At 42.5% G+C, this 21040-nt stretch overlaps 1 protein-coding gene across 1 annotated transcript in view; it reads right to left on the minus strand.

Annotated features, from left to right (window-relative positions):
- The window catches only part of CPLANE1 (ciliogenesis and planar polarity effector complex subunit 1), a 179106-nt gene that overhangs the window by 154031 nt on the left and 4035 nt on the right, over positions 1-21040 (minus strand). Inside the window, 5 exon segments of the mRNA XM_075066918.1 lie at positions 434-540; positions 13384-13616; positions 18920-19039; positions 19267-19402; positions 20591-20744. Coding sequence (XP_074923019.1) covers positions 434-540; positions 13384-13616; positions 18920-19039; positions 19267-19402; positions 20591-20671 — 677 coding nt within the window. The 5' untranslated portion in view covers positions 20672-20744.

Consider the following 21040-nt stretch of genomic DNA (forward strand, 5'->3'; position numbering starts at 1 on the left):
GAAAACCTCAGCTCAGAACTCCTATGCTTTATGCAAATTAAGTGACATGCATTTTGAGCAGCTTCTTCCCAAAAATCAACAGTAAAAACAGATCAATGTATACAGTAATAATTCACTCAAATAAAATTAATTGTTTTTTTCTTAAATTAAAGATTATGAGCCCTGTATTCAAAGTTAGGGAGGTGCATTTGTTGTTTATATATCTGAGCATGACTAGCTTTGTGTATATACAAGTGCTACAGGCTAGCCATGCACACTTGCAAATATCTGATTTGTTCATGCACCTTAATTATTGGTATTCATAAGCTAGTTTGGCATAAATGTCCATGGTTGTCCAATCATTACTCTGAAAACTTGACTTCAAAATGCTTTATCAAAAATGAATCAATGAATCCTTATAAAACTGGCAAAATTTCAAATATTTTGAACTCACCTAATGTATTTGAAGCTGTTTTCATGCCACCGCAGGGCCAAAAATGTCAGCATCAAGCATTCTCCAGAATAAAACACGAAAGAGCACATGCAGCAGTCACCTAGTATCTGCAAAAGAAACATCTTTTTCTCTTTTATCAGTGCAATACCTATTACAACAATTTTAAATTTAATACAATATTTTTCTCTTAGATCTAGAAGTTAGGACAAACCGACAAAAGCAATTTGCCAACCATGCTGCAACCTTGCTTAAACTATCCCAGTATCTTACGAGATACAACATTTTGGTTGCCTAAGAACTGAATATGAGATGGACTAGCCTGAGTAGGTAATAGATTACATAATCAATCTTACTATGCAACTTATCTTGTCACACTGTATTAATATTCAGTTGTGGTAATAGTTCAAATTACTCATTTTTTGTTTGTACAATTAAACTAAAAAGCACTACAGACCTCTATAGGGCCCCACACTTCCCCCACTTAGGTTTACTGCTTTGAGAAGCAAATTTCCACAGCAGATTGCTGAAACTTTAAAAAGCTAGGGTTTTTAGTTGTTAAAAAAGCATATTTGAGAGTTGCCTATACTTAAATCTTCATTTGCTACAAAAACTTTCCATATTTATTAAAAAGGAATTGCAGGGGGCTGTTTGTCAGAGAAGTGAACTAAAAATGGTGGCTGTGGGTAACGTGATAGAATTCCATGAATTCGTACATACATATTCTTACATAGGAGCAAGTTCACCACACCTACATCTGAATTTACACCTCTATTCTGCTGGCTTACTAGAAAATAGTAAACAAATTAAAACAAAAACATAATTCAAATAATTCTATGCATGTAGTGTAATATAGCAAGAAGTATGTAAGCACTTTAGTTTTATTATTATTAATTTGACAGTAAATCCCACAGATTACATTTGTGCAGACAAAAATGAATTGGTTGCAAAAATACATATATGATTCACGAACTGAGAGGAAACAAGACAGTTTTTCACAGAGTTTAGAATCCCATATAGTCTCCCTTAGCGAGAAGGATCAATAATGCAGAGCCTTAAACTGACGCTTGTAAAAAATAGGAAGAAGGGTAGTGGGAGATCTTCAGAGCTTTTGGAGAGACACAGAAGTAATCACCCCTCCCAAATCAATCAAGAATAAATAAATACATGGCTGGATTCCACAAGGAAAGGCCTTCCACGTTTCTGATCCTACAATAAGATCTGCCCAATCAGCTCCCCATGCCTGCACAGAGCCATATTGAAATAACTGCGGTTATCAGCAGATACAAGAAACCACCAATGCAGATGAGATTGCAGGACTGAGGCCCAAAACTGGGTTCTCATAACAAAAGTTGAGACAGTAAAAAACAGTATGTTGCAGCAACATCTTATCATTTTGATAATATTTTAAAATAAGGTCTCTCTTCTTGGTCTCTAGTTGAAAGGAAGGTTACTTACTTTATAATAACTGGAGTTCTTTGATATATGTGGTTCCTATAGATATTACATTGTAGGTGTGCATGCACTCCATGTTCCTAAAACCAAAAGATTTTTCACTAGCAGTGTCCCCTGGTCTGCACCTGCACCCTGTGTCTCCTTGTGCTCTTATCTCAAGGCATAAAGGAAGGCATGGACCGACCTGTTTCCTCAGTTCCTTTTCTATCACAAATGACTTAGAAAAGGATCCAAAGCAATGGGGTAGGAAGGTGAGTAGTGGAATACCCACAGAGACCACACATTTCAAAGAACTTCAGTCACTATGAGATAAATAGCTTTCCTTTCTTTTTTTAAATGGTCGTCTCTATGGGTAGTCCACTATAGATGACTTGCAAGCAATATTCATTGACAAGAAGGATGCAAGGAACCATGCAGGGCAGATGTATCAAAGGATGCATCTGCTGAAGAAGCGGGTATAATAGCATAATGTCTAGTAAAGATATGCACAGAGCCTCATGTAGCCACTCTACTGATCTCTAGGACAATACCCTGAAGAGAAGCCATGAGGCAGCCAGGGCTCTGGTCGAATGAGCCCTCATATTTTGAGGGGCAGGAGCCTCCATCAGCTCATAGCAAAGCAGGATGCAACTTGAGATCCATTTAGAATGTCTCTGTGAGGAGACTGTTTTCCCTTTTATCCACCCAAAAATGGAAATGAAGAATCTTGGAGATTGCTTAAAGGGCTTTGTCCTTTGCAGGCAAAAAGGTAAGGCTCCAAGTACATCCAGAGAATGGACCTTTCTGCCTACCCTGGCGATGTGAGGCTTTGAGTAGATCTATTGGAATTCAGAGAACACCTTTGGAATGACCTTGGGGTATAACCTCAAAGAAACCTTATTCTCGAAAGACATGTAAGGAGGATCCACTTAAGGGCCCTGAATTTACCTACTCTTCCAGTGGAGGCAACCAGAGTCAGGAAGGCCACTTCATAGACAGATGAAGAAGGTAGCAGGAGGCAAGGGTTGAAAAGAAGGATTCATGAGCATTGGCAACACAAGACTGAGTTCCCAAAGTTGGCGCTGGTTTCAGTATGGGAAGATAGATTCTCGAACAGCCTTTCAAGAACAGCCTTTCAAAAACATTACAGCCATTGGATGGGTGAAAACCAAACAATTCTCCACTGAAGGAAAAATGGAAGGTGTTGATTGCTGACAAATGATCAATGATTGTGATGCAGCAGCTGGAGGAGTAGGCTGTCATCTCCTCATTGGTCTCTGTGTTCGATGCTGCGGTTCATACTGCTGTTGTTCCTGTGAATATGGTGTATGGCGGTAGCATTGCAGGACACAGTAACTCCTCTGTCGCTTCTTGAGCTTAGGTATATAAATACCCAGGGATTGCAGCGTCACCCTTAAGTCTTTGAGCATATGGAGAGAACCTTCGTTCTTTGCAGTGGAGAGTCTGGGCCCCTTGAATGGTAAATCTTCGACCGTGGATTGCTCTTCCCCATGGAAGCCGGAGAAATGGAGCCATGACACCTTTCTCATCACCACTGATCTTGCTGCTGTATCTGTAGAGTCAAACGTGACTTGGAGGGCTGTTCTAGATATGAGTTGACCCTCTAATACAACTGCTGTAAACTGTTCTTATTTATCTTCAGAAATAAAGTAGGCTAATTCAGAAAATTTTGTGTAGTTATTATAATCGTATTTAACCAGCACGGCTTCATAGTTGGCTATCCACAGGTGTAGTGTAGCCGAGGAATAAGCCTTGCAGCCAAAAAGGTCGAGACTCTTCCAGTCCTTATCATAAAAAGTGTATTCTTAGGTTGCTGTTGTCTCTCCCATTCATGGACTGCATCGACTACGAGCGAATTGGAGAAGAGGAACTCTGTGCCCTTAACTGGCACATAATATTTTTTGTCAGACCTTTTGCATGTTGGTGAAACAGTTGCAGGGGTCTGCCAAATGGACTTGACAGGTTACATTATCATATCATTCATGAGAAGAGCGATTTTTGAAAAAGAGGATGTATTCAGAATGTTCACAAGTTTGTGCTCTGCCATCTTTCAGAGAGATGTCTAGAAAACTCGCCACCCTTTTAAATAGGTCTTGAAACTGTTTAAAATCATCCCCTATATTGCAGGGATAACAGTGTCATATGGGGAGAATAATGAAGGTGGGTAGGTGGTATCTCTTCCTGGTTTAAGGATTCTTCTTCATCTTCATTCCCTTCTCCTGTACCGAGGGGTGCAGGCGATTGGTGTGTTCTTAGTCTGGATGTGAGAGGCAGTCCTTGTTGTGGAGGGTATGATGCCCAAGGATTCCAGTACGCACATTAGGATGGAAAGGGCATCACTGGGCCCCAGAGTGTCTGAGATCAGTATAATATACCCCAAGGGGGTCCCCTTTTGAGCAGTGCTCGGTGGGAAGGAGATTGTGGCGGAGAGTCTATTTGTCCTTCCTCATCCTCCGCACTCGAAAGAGGTGGAGCAGAATGCGGTTGGGTCATAAGGAGGCTTGGTGCCAAACACGCCGGGGTCACATGAGTGCCACGAATCGGAGAGTTGAGCGTAGACTGAACCAGGAGACCTTTGTGCTGCAGGAACTCTCCTACGGCGTCTGCATGGTCTGCACCATAGGCTACATAGTTGCCAGTGCTGGGAGCTGCAGTATATATGTCAGTACCACAGGCTGTGCCGGTGTGTGCACCGAACGAGTAGTAGAGGTTGAAGAGTGAACCACAGTCTGCACTGGTGCCAAGCCACTCTGTGCTGATCAAGACTTCAGCTGTGTTAATACTAAGGCATGGGGTTTTGATTTTCCCTTACTGTCTGTCTTTGAGCTGGCTCTTTTAGAGTCCTTAGTTCTCACAGTACCAGTGGTGCTGGATGGTCCCGCTGTCTCTGCCATGGAAAAGGCTGGACCAGTTGGTACCGAGGCTGTTTGTCCGTTTGCAGAATGGCGTTTCTTGACCAATTCCTGTTTTACGGACGCAGGTACCCACTTTTTGGACACTTAGTGTGGGTGATCAAGAGCCTGGGCCACCAAAGACGGACCCTTGTCAGAAGCCGTGGTTGGCAAGGCTTGTCTAGGTGGAGTCTTGGCTTCAGGTTCAGATGCCAGTCTGAGAGGCTTCCCACCCCACACTCCAGCTGCTCATCTCACGCCCAGGACTCTGCACCCAACTACGGTTGCAGGCCTCGGCTCCTGGCCGAAGGTCTGCTCCCACCCTCAGCTGTGGCCCCAGCCTTGACCCCCTTACCCTGTCCGCATCTCCCCCCTTCCAGAGCTCCTGCTCCTGGCTCCGTGAGAGGGACAGAGACAGGGGTAAGGGAGGGCATGAGGTAGAAAGTTTGGGGACAACTGGTCTAAGGGGATTGTCTGTGACTCCATGGTAAGACTGTTACAATGATCCAGAAGTTCACATTTGTTACCGGGTTGGTGAAATCTAATTACAGAACACACCACCAATTTGGTATGTCTGCCCTATTTTTGATAGGCTGCTATGAGATAGGCACTCACGATGATGAGCCAGTCTAAGCAGCATGACAATGGGTCTTTTCCCTCACTTGGATTTGGGCATCAGGAAGTAACAGAAGTAGAAGCTGTGAACCTGGTGTTTCGGTGGAACTCTCCCCACCACTCTCAAAGCCAGCAGAGTGGACTTGCTCAAGAAGCAGCAACTCCTGAGAGGAATCTCTGAGGAGGGATGGAGGGTGGGGAGGAGGTGTGAAGAGGAACTGGATGGCATAACCCAATCTGCCCATGCTTAGGACCCAGTTGTCAGTAATGATAGAGTCCCAAACATTGCGAAAGCAGGCCAGCTTGACCCCAAAGGGGAGAGATGTGGAGGGAGGAACAGCAACTGGAACAGTGCTCTGGACCAAGGAGTCAAAATGGGCACTTGGAAGGCACCGGGGGAGAGGGTGTGGACTGACCAAAACCCAGCCACGACTACTTTCTCTAGTGGGACTTATCCCTCTTTCTGGGGTAGTCCCAATGCCTCAGAGGAGGGAAAGGCTGGCCCAGCATACACTACGGAAGATACTGCTGCTGCTGGACTCTGTAGTGGTGCCCCCAAGGAGCCCCGGAGTTCTTGAAGGAGTGCAGTGTCCTGTCAGCTGTGTTTGAGAACAGCTTTTACCCTTGAAAGGCAAATCTTCAATGGCTTGCTGGACATTGGGAACAATGCTCAAATTCTAGAGCCAGGAATTCCTTTTCATGATGAATGCAGAGGCCATCACCCTAGCCAAGGTGTCCACGACATCAAGTGTGGACTGCAAGGACATCCCAGCCATCAAGCAGCCCTCAGGGACAAATGCCAAAATTCCTCCCCAAGACCTCAGGCAGCTGGTCTGCAAACTTACATCGCTGTCCAGTTAATAAAATCATACTTGGACAGCAAGACTTGCTAGCTAGCAACTTCCATCTGTAAGGAGATGTAAATCATCTTGCACAGGAAGTCCAATCATTTAGAGTTCCTATCCTCAGGGGTGGACTGCCATTCACCACAGTTACAACTAGGGAACTGGAGCAGGATGGGAGTAAAACCCCTCAAATCCCTGCACAAGAACAAAATAGCGCTTTTCCAGGCGCTTAGCCATAGGCACTATTGAAGCCAGCGTGCTCCACAAGGTCTTAGCCAGTTCAAGGAGTTCATTGTTGATAGGGAGGGAGACATTCCCAGGGGAAGACAGCTATAAAATGTCCACCAGTTTGCAAATGTTCTCTTGTAAGAACTCCACTTGCATACCAAGTGAAGCAGAGGAGCCTCAAGATCCCAGAGATAAGGGCAGAATGAGAGTAGAGGGAGCAAACAGGAGGTCTGACTCATCCATCACCCAGAACCAGTCACTGCCACTGCAAACAGCGTTGGTCTCAGAAGCAGTTATCAGTCCTGAAGCGTACAGCAGTACCAGAGTGTCTGATGGTACCAATGTTGAGGGTGGTGAAAGCTGCCACAGAAGCATTTGCAGTGCCAACTCCATTGGTGCTGAGGAGGTTCCCAGTTCCGAGGTCCCCTGTACCAATCACAGTTTCACACCTACTTCCACAACCTCTGGAATGGAAGCTTTGGAGTGTAGATCCCAGGATTCAGCAGCTTGTTCAATCAAAGGGATTATAGCTGAGGCAACCCTGGCAAAGTCCTGGAAACAAAGGAGAGGTTGGAACTGAAAGGCAGAGGAGGTCTGCAGCTGCATGGTATGCCATTGACATGGAAAAAATCGGTAGCAGCATCTCCCCCATCAGTACCAGACTCCACGGACTCCTGGAGGTCAGAGCTGGCATCAACGGTACAGGGTTTCTAACCTCCCTACTGCATACCAGTTATTAGGAAGAGACAGGTAATAGTTATGGGGGATTTGATCATTAGAAACATAGATAGCTGGGTTTGCGATGACCAGGAGAACCACATGGTGACTTGCCTGCCTGGTGCGAAGGTTGCAGATCTATCTAGACAGACTTATGTATTGTGCGGGAAGGACCAGGTGGTCATGGAACATGTAGGAACCAATGACATAGGAAAGGATAGGAGAGAGGTCCTGGAGGCAATATCTAGGCTCCTAGGCAAGAGACTGAGGTCCAGGACCTCCATGGTAGCATTCTATGAAATGCTTCCAGTTCCACGTGCAGGGCCAGTTAGACAGGCAGAACTACAGGGTCTCAATGCATAGATTAGATGATGGTATAGGGAGGAGGGGGTTAGATTTATTAGAAACTGGGGAAATTTTTGGGAAAGAGGGAGCCTATACAGAAAGGATGGTGATACTGACTGTGAAATGCTCTGGGAGATTAGAGAGGCTATACAAATAAAAAAACAATAATCATGGGGGATTTCAATTATCCCCATATTGACTGGGTACATGTCACCTCAGGATGGGATGCAGAAATTAAGTTTCTTGACACTTTCAATTAGTACTTCTGGGAGCAGCTAGTCCTGGAACCCACAAGAGGAGAGGTACTTCTTGATTTACTCCTAAGTGAAGCACAGGATCTGGTCCAAGAGGTGAATATAGCTGGACCACTTGGTAATAGTGACCATAATTTAATTTAACATCCCTGTGGCATGGAACACATCACAGCAGCATTTAATTTCAGAACGAGGGACTACACAAAAATGAGAAATTTAAAAAGATATAGTGCAAAAAGTGGAATCCCTGCAAGCTGCATGGAACCTTTTTAAAGACACCATAAACAGAGGCTCAACTGAAATGTAGACCCCAAATTTTAAAAAAAAGTAAGAATCAAAAAAGTGACACCGTGGCTAAACAAAGTAAAAGAAACAACGAAAGATAAAAAGGCATCCTTTAAAAAGTGGAAGTTAAATCCAAGTGAGGAAAATAGAAAAGAGCATAAACTCTGGCAAATGAAGTGTAAAAATATAATTAAGGTCAAAAAAGAACTTGAACAGCTAGCTAAAGACTCAGTAAGTACTAACCCCATCTCAAAAAACATATATTGGAACTGGAAAAGGTTCAGAGCCGGACCTGCTGCTGTCCACTTCCAGTGTGTAGCGCAGTCTGCAGTGCCAGGACAGGCAAGAAGCCTGCCTCTGCACCCCAGCTGCGCCGCTGATTGGGAGCCACTAGAGGTAAGTCTGCGCCCCAACCCCACGCCACAATCCCCTGCACCAGCCCTGAGCCCCTCCAACCCAGAACCCCTTCCTGCACCCCAAACCTCTCATCCCTGGCCCCACCCAAGCCTGCACCCCCAACCAAATGCCTGACTCCCCTCTTGCACCCCAACCCCCTTCTCCAGCTTTGAGCCCCCAAAAACCCAGAGCCCCTTCTGCATCCCAAACCCAACCCAGGCCCCACCCCAGATCCCTGACCCTCCTTGCACCCCAGCTCCCTGCCCCGAGCCCCCTCCTACAGCCTGAACCCCTCATTCCTGGCCCCACCCTGCAGCCCTCACCCCAACACTCTGCCCCAGCCCTGAGCCCCTCCCACACCCCAAACCCCTCATCTCCAGCGCTGTTAGGTCACAGGCATCAATTTTCTTCAACTGGGTCCCCAGAAAAAAAGGTTTGAAAACCACTGCTTTATGCCATTATCTAAATCACTGATGAAGATACTGAACAGAATTGGACCCAAGACGAATCTCTGTGGTACCCCACTCGATAAGCCCTTCCAGCTTCACTGTGAATCACTAATAACTACTTTCTGGAAAGGTTTTCCAAGCAGTTATGCACCCACCTTATAGTAGCTCCATCTAGGTTGGATTTCCCTACTTTGTTTATGAGAAGGTCATGTGAGACAGTATCAAAAGCCTTACTAAAGTTAAGATATAACCTATCTACTGCTTCCCCTACTAACCACAAGACTTGTTACTCTGCCACAGAAAGCTATTAGGTTGGTTTTGACACAATTTGTTCTTGACAAATCCATGTTGACTGTTACTTATCACCTTATTTTCCAGACATTTGCAAACTGATTACCTGCACCCCTGACCCCCTCCCATGCCCCAACCCCCTGCCCCAGCCCTAATTCCCTCACACCCTCCAAACCTCTCGGTCCCATCCTGGAGCAACCTCCTGCAACCCCAACCCCTCTTACACAGCCCCACTCCAGAGCCCGCACCCCAAACCCCAAGTTGGTGAGCATTCATGGCCTGCCATACAATTCCCATCCCCAGATGTGGCCCTTGAGCCAAAAAGTTTGCCCACCCCTGCTCTAGTACCTCCTAAGAGGCTCATAAGCTTTCTGACAGTAAAAAGGCTCAGGAGCAGAATGCCATTTATAAGGAGATAGTTTGGAGTACTTCCTCCAATATGCTGGAGTATAAATACCCAAGGAGTGCAGAGGTTGCACATAAGTCCTTAAGGGATGCAGGCTCATCAGTTTTTTTTTTTTTATTTTCATGAAAATTGTTGCCCTCACAGGGGAGGTCCTCCACAGTCTCTTGAACCTCCTTGGAAAACTCAAAGGAGCAATGCCATGAAGCGTGCCTGATGACAATCAGAGATGACCTGGAGTGGGAAGCAGTGTCACAAGTGTTAACTGAAGCTTGAAGGGATGACTGAGCTACCAATTTACAGTTGTCAGTGGTGGCCTGAAATTGTGTTTGAGTTCCTGTGGAAGTTTGTTGATGAACGCAGACAATGTGCTATAGTTAATAAAGTCATACCTAGAAATCAATGCATGGTATCTACAATGTACAACTGAAGGCTGGGAGAGGAAGAACTCTTTATTCCAAAGAGATCTGATCTTTTGGTGTACTTGTTAGAGGCAACAGACTTAGGCTGGTGCGGTCTGTTACATTCAATGATGTCCTGAACCCTCAGAGAATCTGGGTATGGTGTGAAAACAAATATTCTGTTTTCTTACTTTTTCTCTGTCCTTTTTTGGGGTGGGTATGCCAGACCATCCTGGCTGGCTCCAACACAGCTTTCCTGATTGGATACACCAGCTTGACAGGGCCTGCAGTCTGGAGGATGTCAAAACTTGTGAGTAGACAGAGTCTCTGTTGATCTTCCTCCTTGAAACACTCCCAAAGGGGCTGAGAATCATCTCAATGTGTATCCTCTCTGTCACAGAATCATATAAGGGACCTCAGGAGGTCATCTAGTCCAACCCCCCGCTCAAAACAGGACCAATCCCCAACTAAATCATCCCAGCCAGGGCTTTGTCAGGCCTGATCTTAAAAACCTATAAGGAAGGAGATTCCATCACCTCCCTAGGTAACCCATTCCAGTGCTTCACCACCCTCCTAGTGAAAAAAAAGTTTTTCTTAATATCCAACCTAAACCTCCCCACTGCAGCTTGAGACCATTATTCCTTGTTCTGTCAGCTGGTACCATTGAGAACAGTCTAGATCCTTCCTCTCTGGAACTCCCTTTCATGTAGTTGAAAGCAGCTATCAAATCCCCCCTCGTTCTTCTCTTCTGCAGACTAAATAATCCCAGTCTCCTCAGCCTCTCCTCATAAGTCATGTGCTCCAACCCCCTAATCATTTTTGTTGCCCTCCACTGGACTCTTTCCAATTTTTCCACATCCTTCTTGTAGTGTGGGGCCCAAAACTGGACACAGTACTCCAGATGAGGCCTCACTAACGTCAAATAGAGGGGAATGATCACGTCCCTCGATCCGCTGGCAATGCACCTATTTATACAGCCCAATATGCTGTTAGCCTTCTTGGCAACAAGGGCACACTATTGACTCATATCCAACTTCCTGTCCACTCTAACCCCTAGGTCTTTCTCTGCAGAACTGCTACCTAACCACTCGATCCTTAGTCTGTAGCAGTGAATGGGATTCTTCCGTCCTAACTACAGGACTCTGCACTTGTCCTTGTTAAACCTCATCAGATTTCTTTTGGCCCAATCCTCTAATTTGCCTAGGTGTCTCTGTATCCTATCCCTACCCTCCAGCGTATCTACCACTCCTCCCAGTTTAGTGCCATCTGCAAACTTGCTATGGGTGCAATCCATGCCATTCTCCAGATCATTAATGAAGATATTGAACAAAACTGGCCCCAGGACCGACCCTTGAGGCACTCTGCTTGATACCAGCTGCCAGCTAGACCTGGAGCCATTGATCACTACCCACTGAGCCCGACGACCTAGCCAGTTCTCTGTCCACTTCAGAGTCCACTCATCCAGCCCATACTTCAACTTGCTGGCAAGAATACTGTGGGAGACCGTATCAAAAGCTTTGCTAAAGTCAAGGAATAACACATCCATTGCTTTCCCCTCATCCACAGAGCCAGTTATCTCATCATAGAAGGCAATTAGATTAGTCAGGCATGACTTGTCCTTGGTGAATCAATGCTAACTGTTCCTGATCACTTTCCTCTCCTCATAGTGCCCTAATGCTCAGATCCTTTGACTCAGGAGGTCTGAAGTAAGGATCCCAAGAACTCTAACTGGGCTCATGAGTGAGACTGTAAGGATGAGGGGGATACCATTGGTCCCGAGCACAGCAGTGTGCCCTCCTGGAGTGCAAGCATGACCAGGAGATGTGGGAATCCCTGTTGGGGCTAAACTCGTGCCTTGGGGAGGCAAAAGAGTCGCTGTCTCAACCTCTAGTTCACCAGATAAGTAAAAATATTCAATTCTGCCAGCTGAGCCATTGATATAGTATGCCTTGAAATACAGTAATGGAATATGGTGCACCGATCATGTGGATATTTCCCTAGAGACTACCAGTTTCAAGAGTATCAGCAACTCTGGGTCAGAGTACAGAGTCAGGTCATAAGAGATAATATGCCATGATCTAACAGTGGGGGATATGAAGGGCTTTTACCCCTTGATGAAGCAGACAGTGCCAATTTAGGTTGGGTTGTGAATGTCGGTGCCACCAAAACCTTCTTCCTCATGCTGTGGTGCAGTACCTTTGGTGCAGCTGTCAATCACTCCTTTTTCTCTCTAGTAGTTTTGGGGTACCTCTGGATCTCAATACTGGAGGTTGGGATCCATGACCCCATGAATTCCTGACACCCGTAATGGGGCACAGAAACTTATTACATTTGGAAAGAACAGGGGATGCTGTCCTCTTCATAGAGGCCTCAGGAGGGGATTTCTCCCCCTTCTTAGGAGGGTATTTGTCCTTATCCTCCTCCCATTGCAGGTTAGAGTATTTGGGCCTGGTTTCTGATGGTTCAGAGTCATGGAGAATCCAGCCATGAGGGGTGCTACTAAGTACATGTGGCCAGCATACATGGGATGCGGATGACCCAGTTTGGACTAGTTTCTCAGTGAGTGCTCGATCAGGTATCTTTGGAGCTGGAATTTTCAGTATTGCTGGGTTCAGGATGGAAAAAAATTACAAATATTGCACATGAAGGGAATGTGGGATTCTCCAAGCCAATATACAAATAAGTGGTGGGGGATCACTCATTGGGAAGACAAGGAGCAGACCATGCAGGACTTGAACTGGGGATCTTAGGTATGCTAAGCAGGGGAGAATGGAAGGGGAAACTCTGGGATTCCAAAATGCTACCTACTAAAACTATCTAGAAGGTAAAACTATTTACAGAAAAACCTGATCTGAAGCAGAAATTCTAGTGAAGCTGCCAACACTTCAAGGTTCTCTCTCTCTCAGGTCATGAAATGTAGAAAGGAATTGGAAAGGCAGTCAGTCTGCGCCTATCTTTATGCCCTTGGTTTGGCACAATGAGGTAGCACAGGCATAGACCAATGAATGCTGCTAGTGAAAAATCTTCTAGTTTTAGACACACGGAGAGCATGCACACTCACAGTGGAATACCACAGGGACCAAGAATTAAAATATCCCTCAGCACTTTTTTTTTTCCTTTGTGAAGAATCTCAGGGTCCACTCCAAAATCCCCTAAGTAAAGGCTGATTCTAAAGTTCATGGCTGTGAACAGCTATTGTTCAATTCAAAATCATTGCCATGTTTGCTAAGACTCTCCACAACCAGTATCTAACTCATTTTGCTTTGTAAAGCACAAATAGGAAAGTTACTATTTCATATTAATACATATAAGTATTCTAATTGTTTTTACATTTTCAAAAAGCACACTGCATGCAGTGCTATTTTATACTTTTTTTACCTCATTTTTGATGAAATCAGCACTCATTCCAGTTTCTTTATCTTCAGAGGAAGGCAATATAACTGATTCCTCAGGAACAATTTGTGACCAACGCCCAGCCGGTGAAGGATTTTTAGGAGAGGATATATTTTTGCATTCTGTGCTCTCCCACAGAAAGATACATGCAGTAGGTGTAATGAATAGCACCTTGTTCCCATCTCCTGAGACATACAGATACAATCTCATGGAGCACTCTGGAAAAAACAATGTCAGAAAAGTGACCGTTTTTCAGTGTCCACAGATTTGCATAAAGAGATTTTACTAAAAAAAGTTATGGAGTACTAACTGGCATCAAACCAGTTTTTAAAATATATTTTAAAGAGCATTTAGTGAGTTTCATACAAGGAAGACACATATGAACAGCAATCAGTGTTGTCAAACGTATCAGGGTAACTGCATGGGTCTCTCTCCCTCCATGGTCCACTTCACCCAAGAGAGATGATTGCTGGGAGACAGAACCTCTAGGTCAGTGCCCTCAAAGGACCACAGAGGGAGAATACAGATGCAATTGTCCTAAAACTGTGACAATATGTACCAAGTGTAACTCTTATGTATGTGAGACAAAAGTAAGAGTGGTGGTATAATTCAAACAAACTTTGTTGTTGAAGTAAGTCTCCAAATAGACAAAGGAAGCAGCATGCATTACATCTCAGTGTAAACTGCAGACACAGAAAGCTTTGCAGTAGCATCAGTCCATACAGTGATATCCTATATAAAGATGGGGCAAGAGAAAAACCCGTTTTAAAATTTTCTTTTGGGGATTGCATTATCGTGATTAGGTAACATTTGACAGTCTTCAACTTGATTAGTGTAATTTCTTCTCTCTTCACTTTTCACTCCTTCAAAAATCCATGCAACACACAGCTTTTAAGATTATCTACTTTACCTCAAATGACCATGTAAACCCATCCACTGGCTCCCTTCTCCATCATCACAAAGTCAACTTTATAGTAACTGTTCTAAAGATTCTAAATTTCCATCTTCATAACTGTGGGTCCCTCCATTCTGTCACTGATGGCAGACTTGGTCATAGGGGAAGCAGATAAATGGGACATCATCTCTACATTAACCTTCATGCCATAAGAACAGAAGAATGGCTATACTGGGTCAGACCAATTGCTATCTAGCACAGTATCGTGTTTTCCAGTGTGCAGTACTTTGCATTTATCAACACTGAATTTCATCTGCCATTTTGTTGCCCAGTCATCCAGTTTAGTGAGATCCCTTTGTAATGCAGCTTTGGATGCAACTTTGGACTTAATTGCCTTGAGTAATTTTGTATCGTCTGCTTTGCCACCTTACTGTTCACCCCTTTTTCCAGACTGTTTATGGATATGCTGAAATTAACGCCACCCTTGCAGATAATCCAGGACTCATCAATAAATCTTGTTATGACGATGGTTGGCTTATCAAGATGACTGTGGATAACCTTTCAGAACTTAATGAACTGATGAGTGAAGACGTGTATAAGAAATCCATAAAATCCATTGAGGACTGATCTGGAATGCTAAAATAAACCACTACAAAACACTTACTTCAGCACGGTTTGTCATAGATTAGTGGTGTACAGAAGGTCTGTCATAGGGCAGCTCGAAAAAATTGCATATTTCAGAAATTGTGGATAACATTTCAAGACAAATATGCTGCCTCTGTACTAAAGAGCAATCCTGTGACAATCAGATACTGCAGACAGGAAAATAAAAATGCTTAACAAGGATACAGATCCTTGGGGGACCTCATTATTTACTGTTCTCCACTGTGAAAACTGGCCATTTATTCTTACACCTTTTTCCTATCTTTTAACCAGTTACTGGTCCATAAGAAAATCTTCCCTCTTATCTCATGATGCCTTACTTTGCTTAAGACCCTTTGGTGAGGAACCTTACCAAAGGCTTTTTGAAAATCCAAATGCACTATATCCACTGGATCACCTTTGTCCATCCCCTCAAAGAATTCTAACAGATTGGTGAGGCATGATTTCCCTTTATAAAAGCCAGGTTGACTCTCCCCCAGTGAATGAGGTTCATCTATGCATCAGATAATTCTATTCTTTACTACAGTTTCAACCAATTTGCCTGGTACTGAAATTAGGCGTACCAGCCCGCAATTAGCAGTATCACCTCTGGAGTCTTCTAAAAATCAGAGTGACATTAGTTATTTACCAGTCATTTGGTACAGAGGCTGATTTAAGTAATAGGTTAAGCAGAGTTGTTAGTCTGGCAATTTCATATTTGAGTTCCTTCAGAACTCTTGGGTGAACACCACCTGGTCCTGGTGACTTATTACTGTTTAACTTATCTATTTCTTCCAAAACCTCCTATACCAACACCTCAGTTTGAAACCTAAAAAGAACAGCTGGAACCTTCCTCATATCATCTGCAGTGAAGACCGAAACAAATAATTCATTTGGTTTCTCTGCAACAGCCTTGTCTTCCTTCAGTGATCCTTTTGCACCTCAATTGCCCACTGGCCCCACTGATTGTTTAGCTGGCTGCCTGCTTCTGAGGTACTTCAAAAAAAAAATTGATGTTAATTTTTGAAGAGCAACTAGCAAAAGACACATTCTCTTTTGGCCTGCCTAATTATTCTTTTAGACTTGATTTGCCAGAGTTTATGCTGTTTTCCTCGGTAGGATTTGACTTCTAATTTTTAAAGGATGCCTTTTTGCCTCTAACCACCTTTTTACTCTGTTTAGCCATGGTGGCATTTATTTTATTTTTTTTAATTAGGAATATACATTCCATTTGAGCCTCTGTTATGAGGATTATAAAAAGTTTCTGTGCAGCTTGCAGGTATTTCACCCTTGTGACTGTTCCTTTTAATTTCTATTTAACTAGTTTCCTCATTTTTGTGTAATTCCCCTTTTTGAAGTTAAATGCTATTGTGGTAGGCTTCTTTGATATTTATCCCTCTACAAGTATGCGCTATGGCCACTATTACCAAGCAGATCAGCTATATTTACCTGTTGGACCAGATCCTGCTCCAAGAATCAATCATTAACAGCATTTAGAAATTCTCTCTCTGCATCCCATCCTGAGGTGACATATTCCCAGTCAATATAGGGATAGCTGAAATCCCTCATTACTGGGTTTTCTGTTTTTGTAGTCTCTCTAATCTCCTTACCATCTCACAATAGCCTTCACCATCCTGATAAGGTGATTGGTTGTATGTTACTAATGCTATACTCTTACTATTCAAGCATGGAATTTCTATCCATAGAGATTTTATGATACTGTGAGTCATTTACAATTTTTACTATATTTGACACTATGCTTTCTTTCACATATAGTGCCACACCCCAGCCAGCGTGACCTACTCTGTCATTCCTATATATTTTATATGCTGGTATTACCATGTCCCATTGATTACCATCCTTTCATCAAATTTCTGAGATGCCTATTATATCAATATCCTCATTTAATACTGGGCATTGAAGTTCACCCCTCTTTATATTTAGGCTTCTTGGATTTGCAGACAAGCACTTATAAAATCTGCCAATATTTAGCTGTCTACCTTCATGTGAAGTAATTGAATGGTAATGTTTTTCCTTTGCCTGTTTCTCTTCAACTCTTACTTGTACTTTACAGTAAAGAGGAGAGGATAAAAGTTGATGGAGTATCCCCTCTAAGAAATCTTTCCCTAAGGGATGTGTCTTTTCTAACCATGTGTTCCTCCACACCTGTCAGCTTTCCACCAACCCTTAGTTTAAACACTCTTCTACAACCTTTTCAATTTTACATACCACCTCAATGCATGGAGTGCCCTACCTGAGCTGATTCCTCACTATTTAAATTACTGCTGAAGACCCACTTTTATGAGGACAAGACACTAACTGAGTTAAGTCGTCTACTTACCTATTTCACATCTCTCATGAATGAATTGCTCCTTTATATGAAAAGACAGGCTTGAATGCTAGGAGAGAGATGTAAGGATACTAGAACTGAAGTTGAAAATTAGGATGGGGGAGAATGAGGTTGAACTGTGCACAGCGAATAGGGAATTTAGTGTGTTTAACTTTTAAAAAAACAACAACAACAAAGAAACATAACTAACAATGCATGCTGTCAATTATCTACTTGATCATCTTGCCTGAACGATGGCTTCCTCGGTATTTGGAAAGCTCCTACCACATTTTGGGTGCTACCAAAATCAAAGTAAACAACTTCATCTGTAAGTGTTATACAAAAATAAATCCCAGTGACAAGAAGAAATCTTTAATTTTAATGGAAGAAAGAATATTTCCCCCTCTCTCTTTTGCCTTTAAAGGAGAGAACTGTCTGGGGGCGGGGAGTGATTGCTACAGAGAGGAGAGGAGAAGACCTTTAAGATCTAGACCTCTCTTTGAGGAAGATGTTGCATTTTGACAGAGAGTTGTTGGTTCAGGGACAGAGCTATCTGTGTAACTAAGCTAACTTCAGCAGCAACTCTGAGTCTTTTTGTCTTATCCCTGTTGTGAAGAGGCAGGGACAGCCAGAAAGCTGCTCCTGCTGCAGGCAGAGAAAGAGATAGCAGCCCTATCTCAGACTCAGATATACCAACTTTCAAAGATCCTGTTATCAGAAGAAGAGATACCTCACTGGCAGATCCCATAAGTATACAGGCGCAGCAATACTGCTGGGAAGGGGAACCCCTTCCTCATGGCCACCCATGGGATAGGGATGAATGGGGCAAGATTCTGAAGGGGCATTTCATGGGGAGAGGAGAGCAAGTGGTGGGTTCGATGGAAGCACAGATGTCTCCCCTACTACCTTACCTTGACCTTTACCATTACCCCCATGGTTGCTTCTGAGTTCACTCACAATTCCTTGAAGCAAAGTGCTCGCTTTGAGTTCACCCTCCAGGACGCAATCCCCTGGAAACACTTGTTACATTTGTCATGGTTACAGGGCTAGAGACATCTCTGGCCCTTCTTCTGGTCTCACTGAACAAACTCACTCAGATGTTAAGGCTCATGTCTTCACCTCACCTAGATGGAATTCCACAATTCTTCCACTCTTAGATCAGGCCTTGGGCTGTGTATCAACCTTGATTATTCAGCAACTCCTACTGGGCTGAGCACCTGCAAGTCTTCCCTTCTGGTGCATGTGACCAGTGGTTAATACAGGTGACCAGACAGCTCTCTCACAAAGTGCTTTTTAATTTTAACAGCAGGAACAAAGCACTTTAAAACATTAAAGGATCTATATGCACATCTGTCCTACCCTCATCCCCCCATCCAACTGTCAAAAAACACAAATTTATTCTGTTTAAGACAGAATCTTAAGAGTTTGGAAATCCAAAATGTAAATAACATTTCTGTTAATAAAAAGATTAAGGTTTGCTAAGGGTTAGCTTGGCATACACAAAGTACTAATTAGATTTACAACTCTCTCTTCTGCCAAATAAAAGTTAGTCATTATTTAGTAAATTAAATTTAATCATCAAAGGAAGATCTTTCTTGTCAACATTTGTTTTCTATTTTTTATTTTAATAAAAAAGACAAATTGCCAGCTCCTACCTTGTGCTGCTGTAACCACCTTATTAGATTCTTCAATTGCTGGTACAATTTTCAGATAGTCCTGGTCTTTATTCCAAATAAATAGTTCTCCTGTTGTAACTATTCCTGCCAACCAAGCACCTGTTTTCATAGGGAAAAGACTTCTTAAATTGTTTTACTATAAAGTATTTAAAATTATCTTCCCTCATTTTGTCCCCAATCCTGCAAGTATCTCTGAACTAGCAGATCCTGTGTTTGTGTGGAGACAGCTACAGTATCACAGCCTTTTACAGTACTGTATATTTCTAAATTGTTGCAATCTTAAATGAACACAAAAATTTGAATTGGAACTTGAGAAAATACTTAACCATTTCTTGATGTTGCTAAGACGACAACATTTTTCAACAATGATTGAAGTTGAGGAATTTTCTTCTTTGTCTTTCCTGATAACAGGTTAATTTCACTTATACATTTATCATCTAAAAGAAAAATAGCTTCTTTTTCCTGTTAAAAGGAAAAAGGAATATTTTAGTTTTCAAAAATGATACTTATTATTTTCTATTTTTGCCTGAAAATTGATGCAGATATAGAGAACGGTGTTTAAGACCAGTAAGGAGAGGGTTATGCCAGGGTTGAATCTGGCCCATTGTTTTTAATTAGCCTGATCCCGCAATCCTTACTCCCACTTACCGGAATAAGTTTATTTGCCTAGAAGATGCAGGATTAGGCCCTAAAGATCTGATCCTATGTCTCTGAATTCAATGGGAGTTTTGCCATATAGCACAATGGAAGAAGGATCAGGCCCTAAACCGTTACATACTGTCTCTCAAATGATACAATGAAAGAAAGAAAAATTCTGCTACGTTAGGTCACATTTGAACATATGAATAAAGACTCTACTGTAATGTATATATGCAAGAGAGGAGAGCTGAGGCTATATGTTTAACTTTGCCTACAGCATTTCCTGGCTAGTAAATGCTTAACCATGCAATATTGATACTGCTTTAAATTAGTTTTATACATAATTTCATAAGTTGTTTTAAAAGAAAAGGACACAGTAAACTAATGCCCATCAAAGTCATTAATAAACTGTGTATTTTTTGTACAGGTGCTAGCTGGCTAAAAGGCAGTAGTGTCTGTCACTATAGCAGGTTAAGTATACATTCCTGTATCTGTGCACATATATATGCATAACTAAAGAAATCTTTAAGTAAAATAAGCAACTTCCACTCCTGGCTCCAGGTCCTTGCTATCTCCCTTAGCACATTATTACAAGGATGTCAGATACTAAACGTAGGTAAAAATAGTTGAGTTCTGTTATGGTTGTCCCAGGGAAGGAATAAAATCTAAAAACGTAATTTTTTTAGTGCATATAACCAAATAACGCCAATAGGAATTATAATTAAAAAAATATACATATATATATATATGAACTCTTGTGAAGCATACAGCTATCAAAAGATGTCTTCCATCAGGTATTGTGAGCAATATTGAACCTTTGGAATGAAGTCAAAATTGCAGCAATAAATCCAGTGATTTGTCTTGTTGCTTCTAACTTAATAACCAGTATGGCACTTCTAAACCATTCCCTGAAGTTTTTTGTAAACTGAGTTGCTAAAAACTACCATCTAATCAAAACTATGTTTAATGTACAGTTAGGTTTAAATAAAAAAGAAAGCTATAGACTCTCACCTGTCCCAGCCAAGAGATTCGAGGCCAAGGTTTCCTATGTTTGATACACGTAGAGACTAGAACATCTAACTTGATCTCCATGCTTATTAGCACTCCTGGTAATCACAACAGTTTAAAAAAAAAAAAAGGAATGGAGGGTGGTCTGCCAACATACCTGTAAAAGATTGAAAGAAATATGTTGGTTTTCATTTTAGTTTTTGAAAGATACGAATTCAGAACACAATTTTTAGTCTCCACATACCAAATAAACACAAACATAATTCCCAAGCATTTTTATTCTCAAAACAAACTGGACTTGTGGATTATTTGCATTTGTGAAATACATTTTAACTTTTGGGCCCATTTTATAGTATTAACAGGTGACATGGTTTTTGGTTGACAAAGCAAATAATCACCGTAGGCTAAATATGCTTAGCTAAACCTTGGCTGTTCTAGCCCTATGCTTAAATA

This window comes from Chelonoidis abingdonii, chromosome 6, assembly GCF_003597395.2.
Source record: "Chelonoidis abingdonii isolate Lonesome George chromosome 6, CheloAbing_2.0, whole genome shotgun sequence".
Lineage (NCBI taxonomy): Eukaryota > Metazoa > Chordata > Testudines > Testudinidae > Chelonoidis > Chelonoidis abingdonii.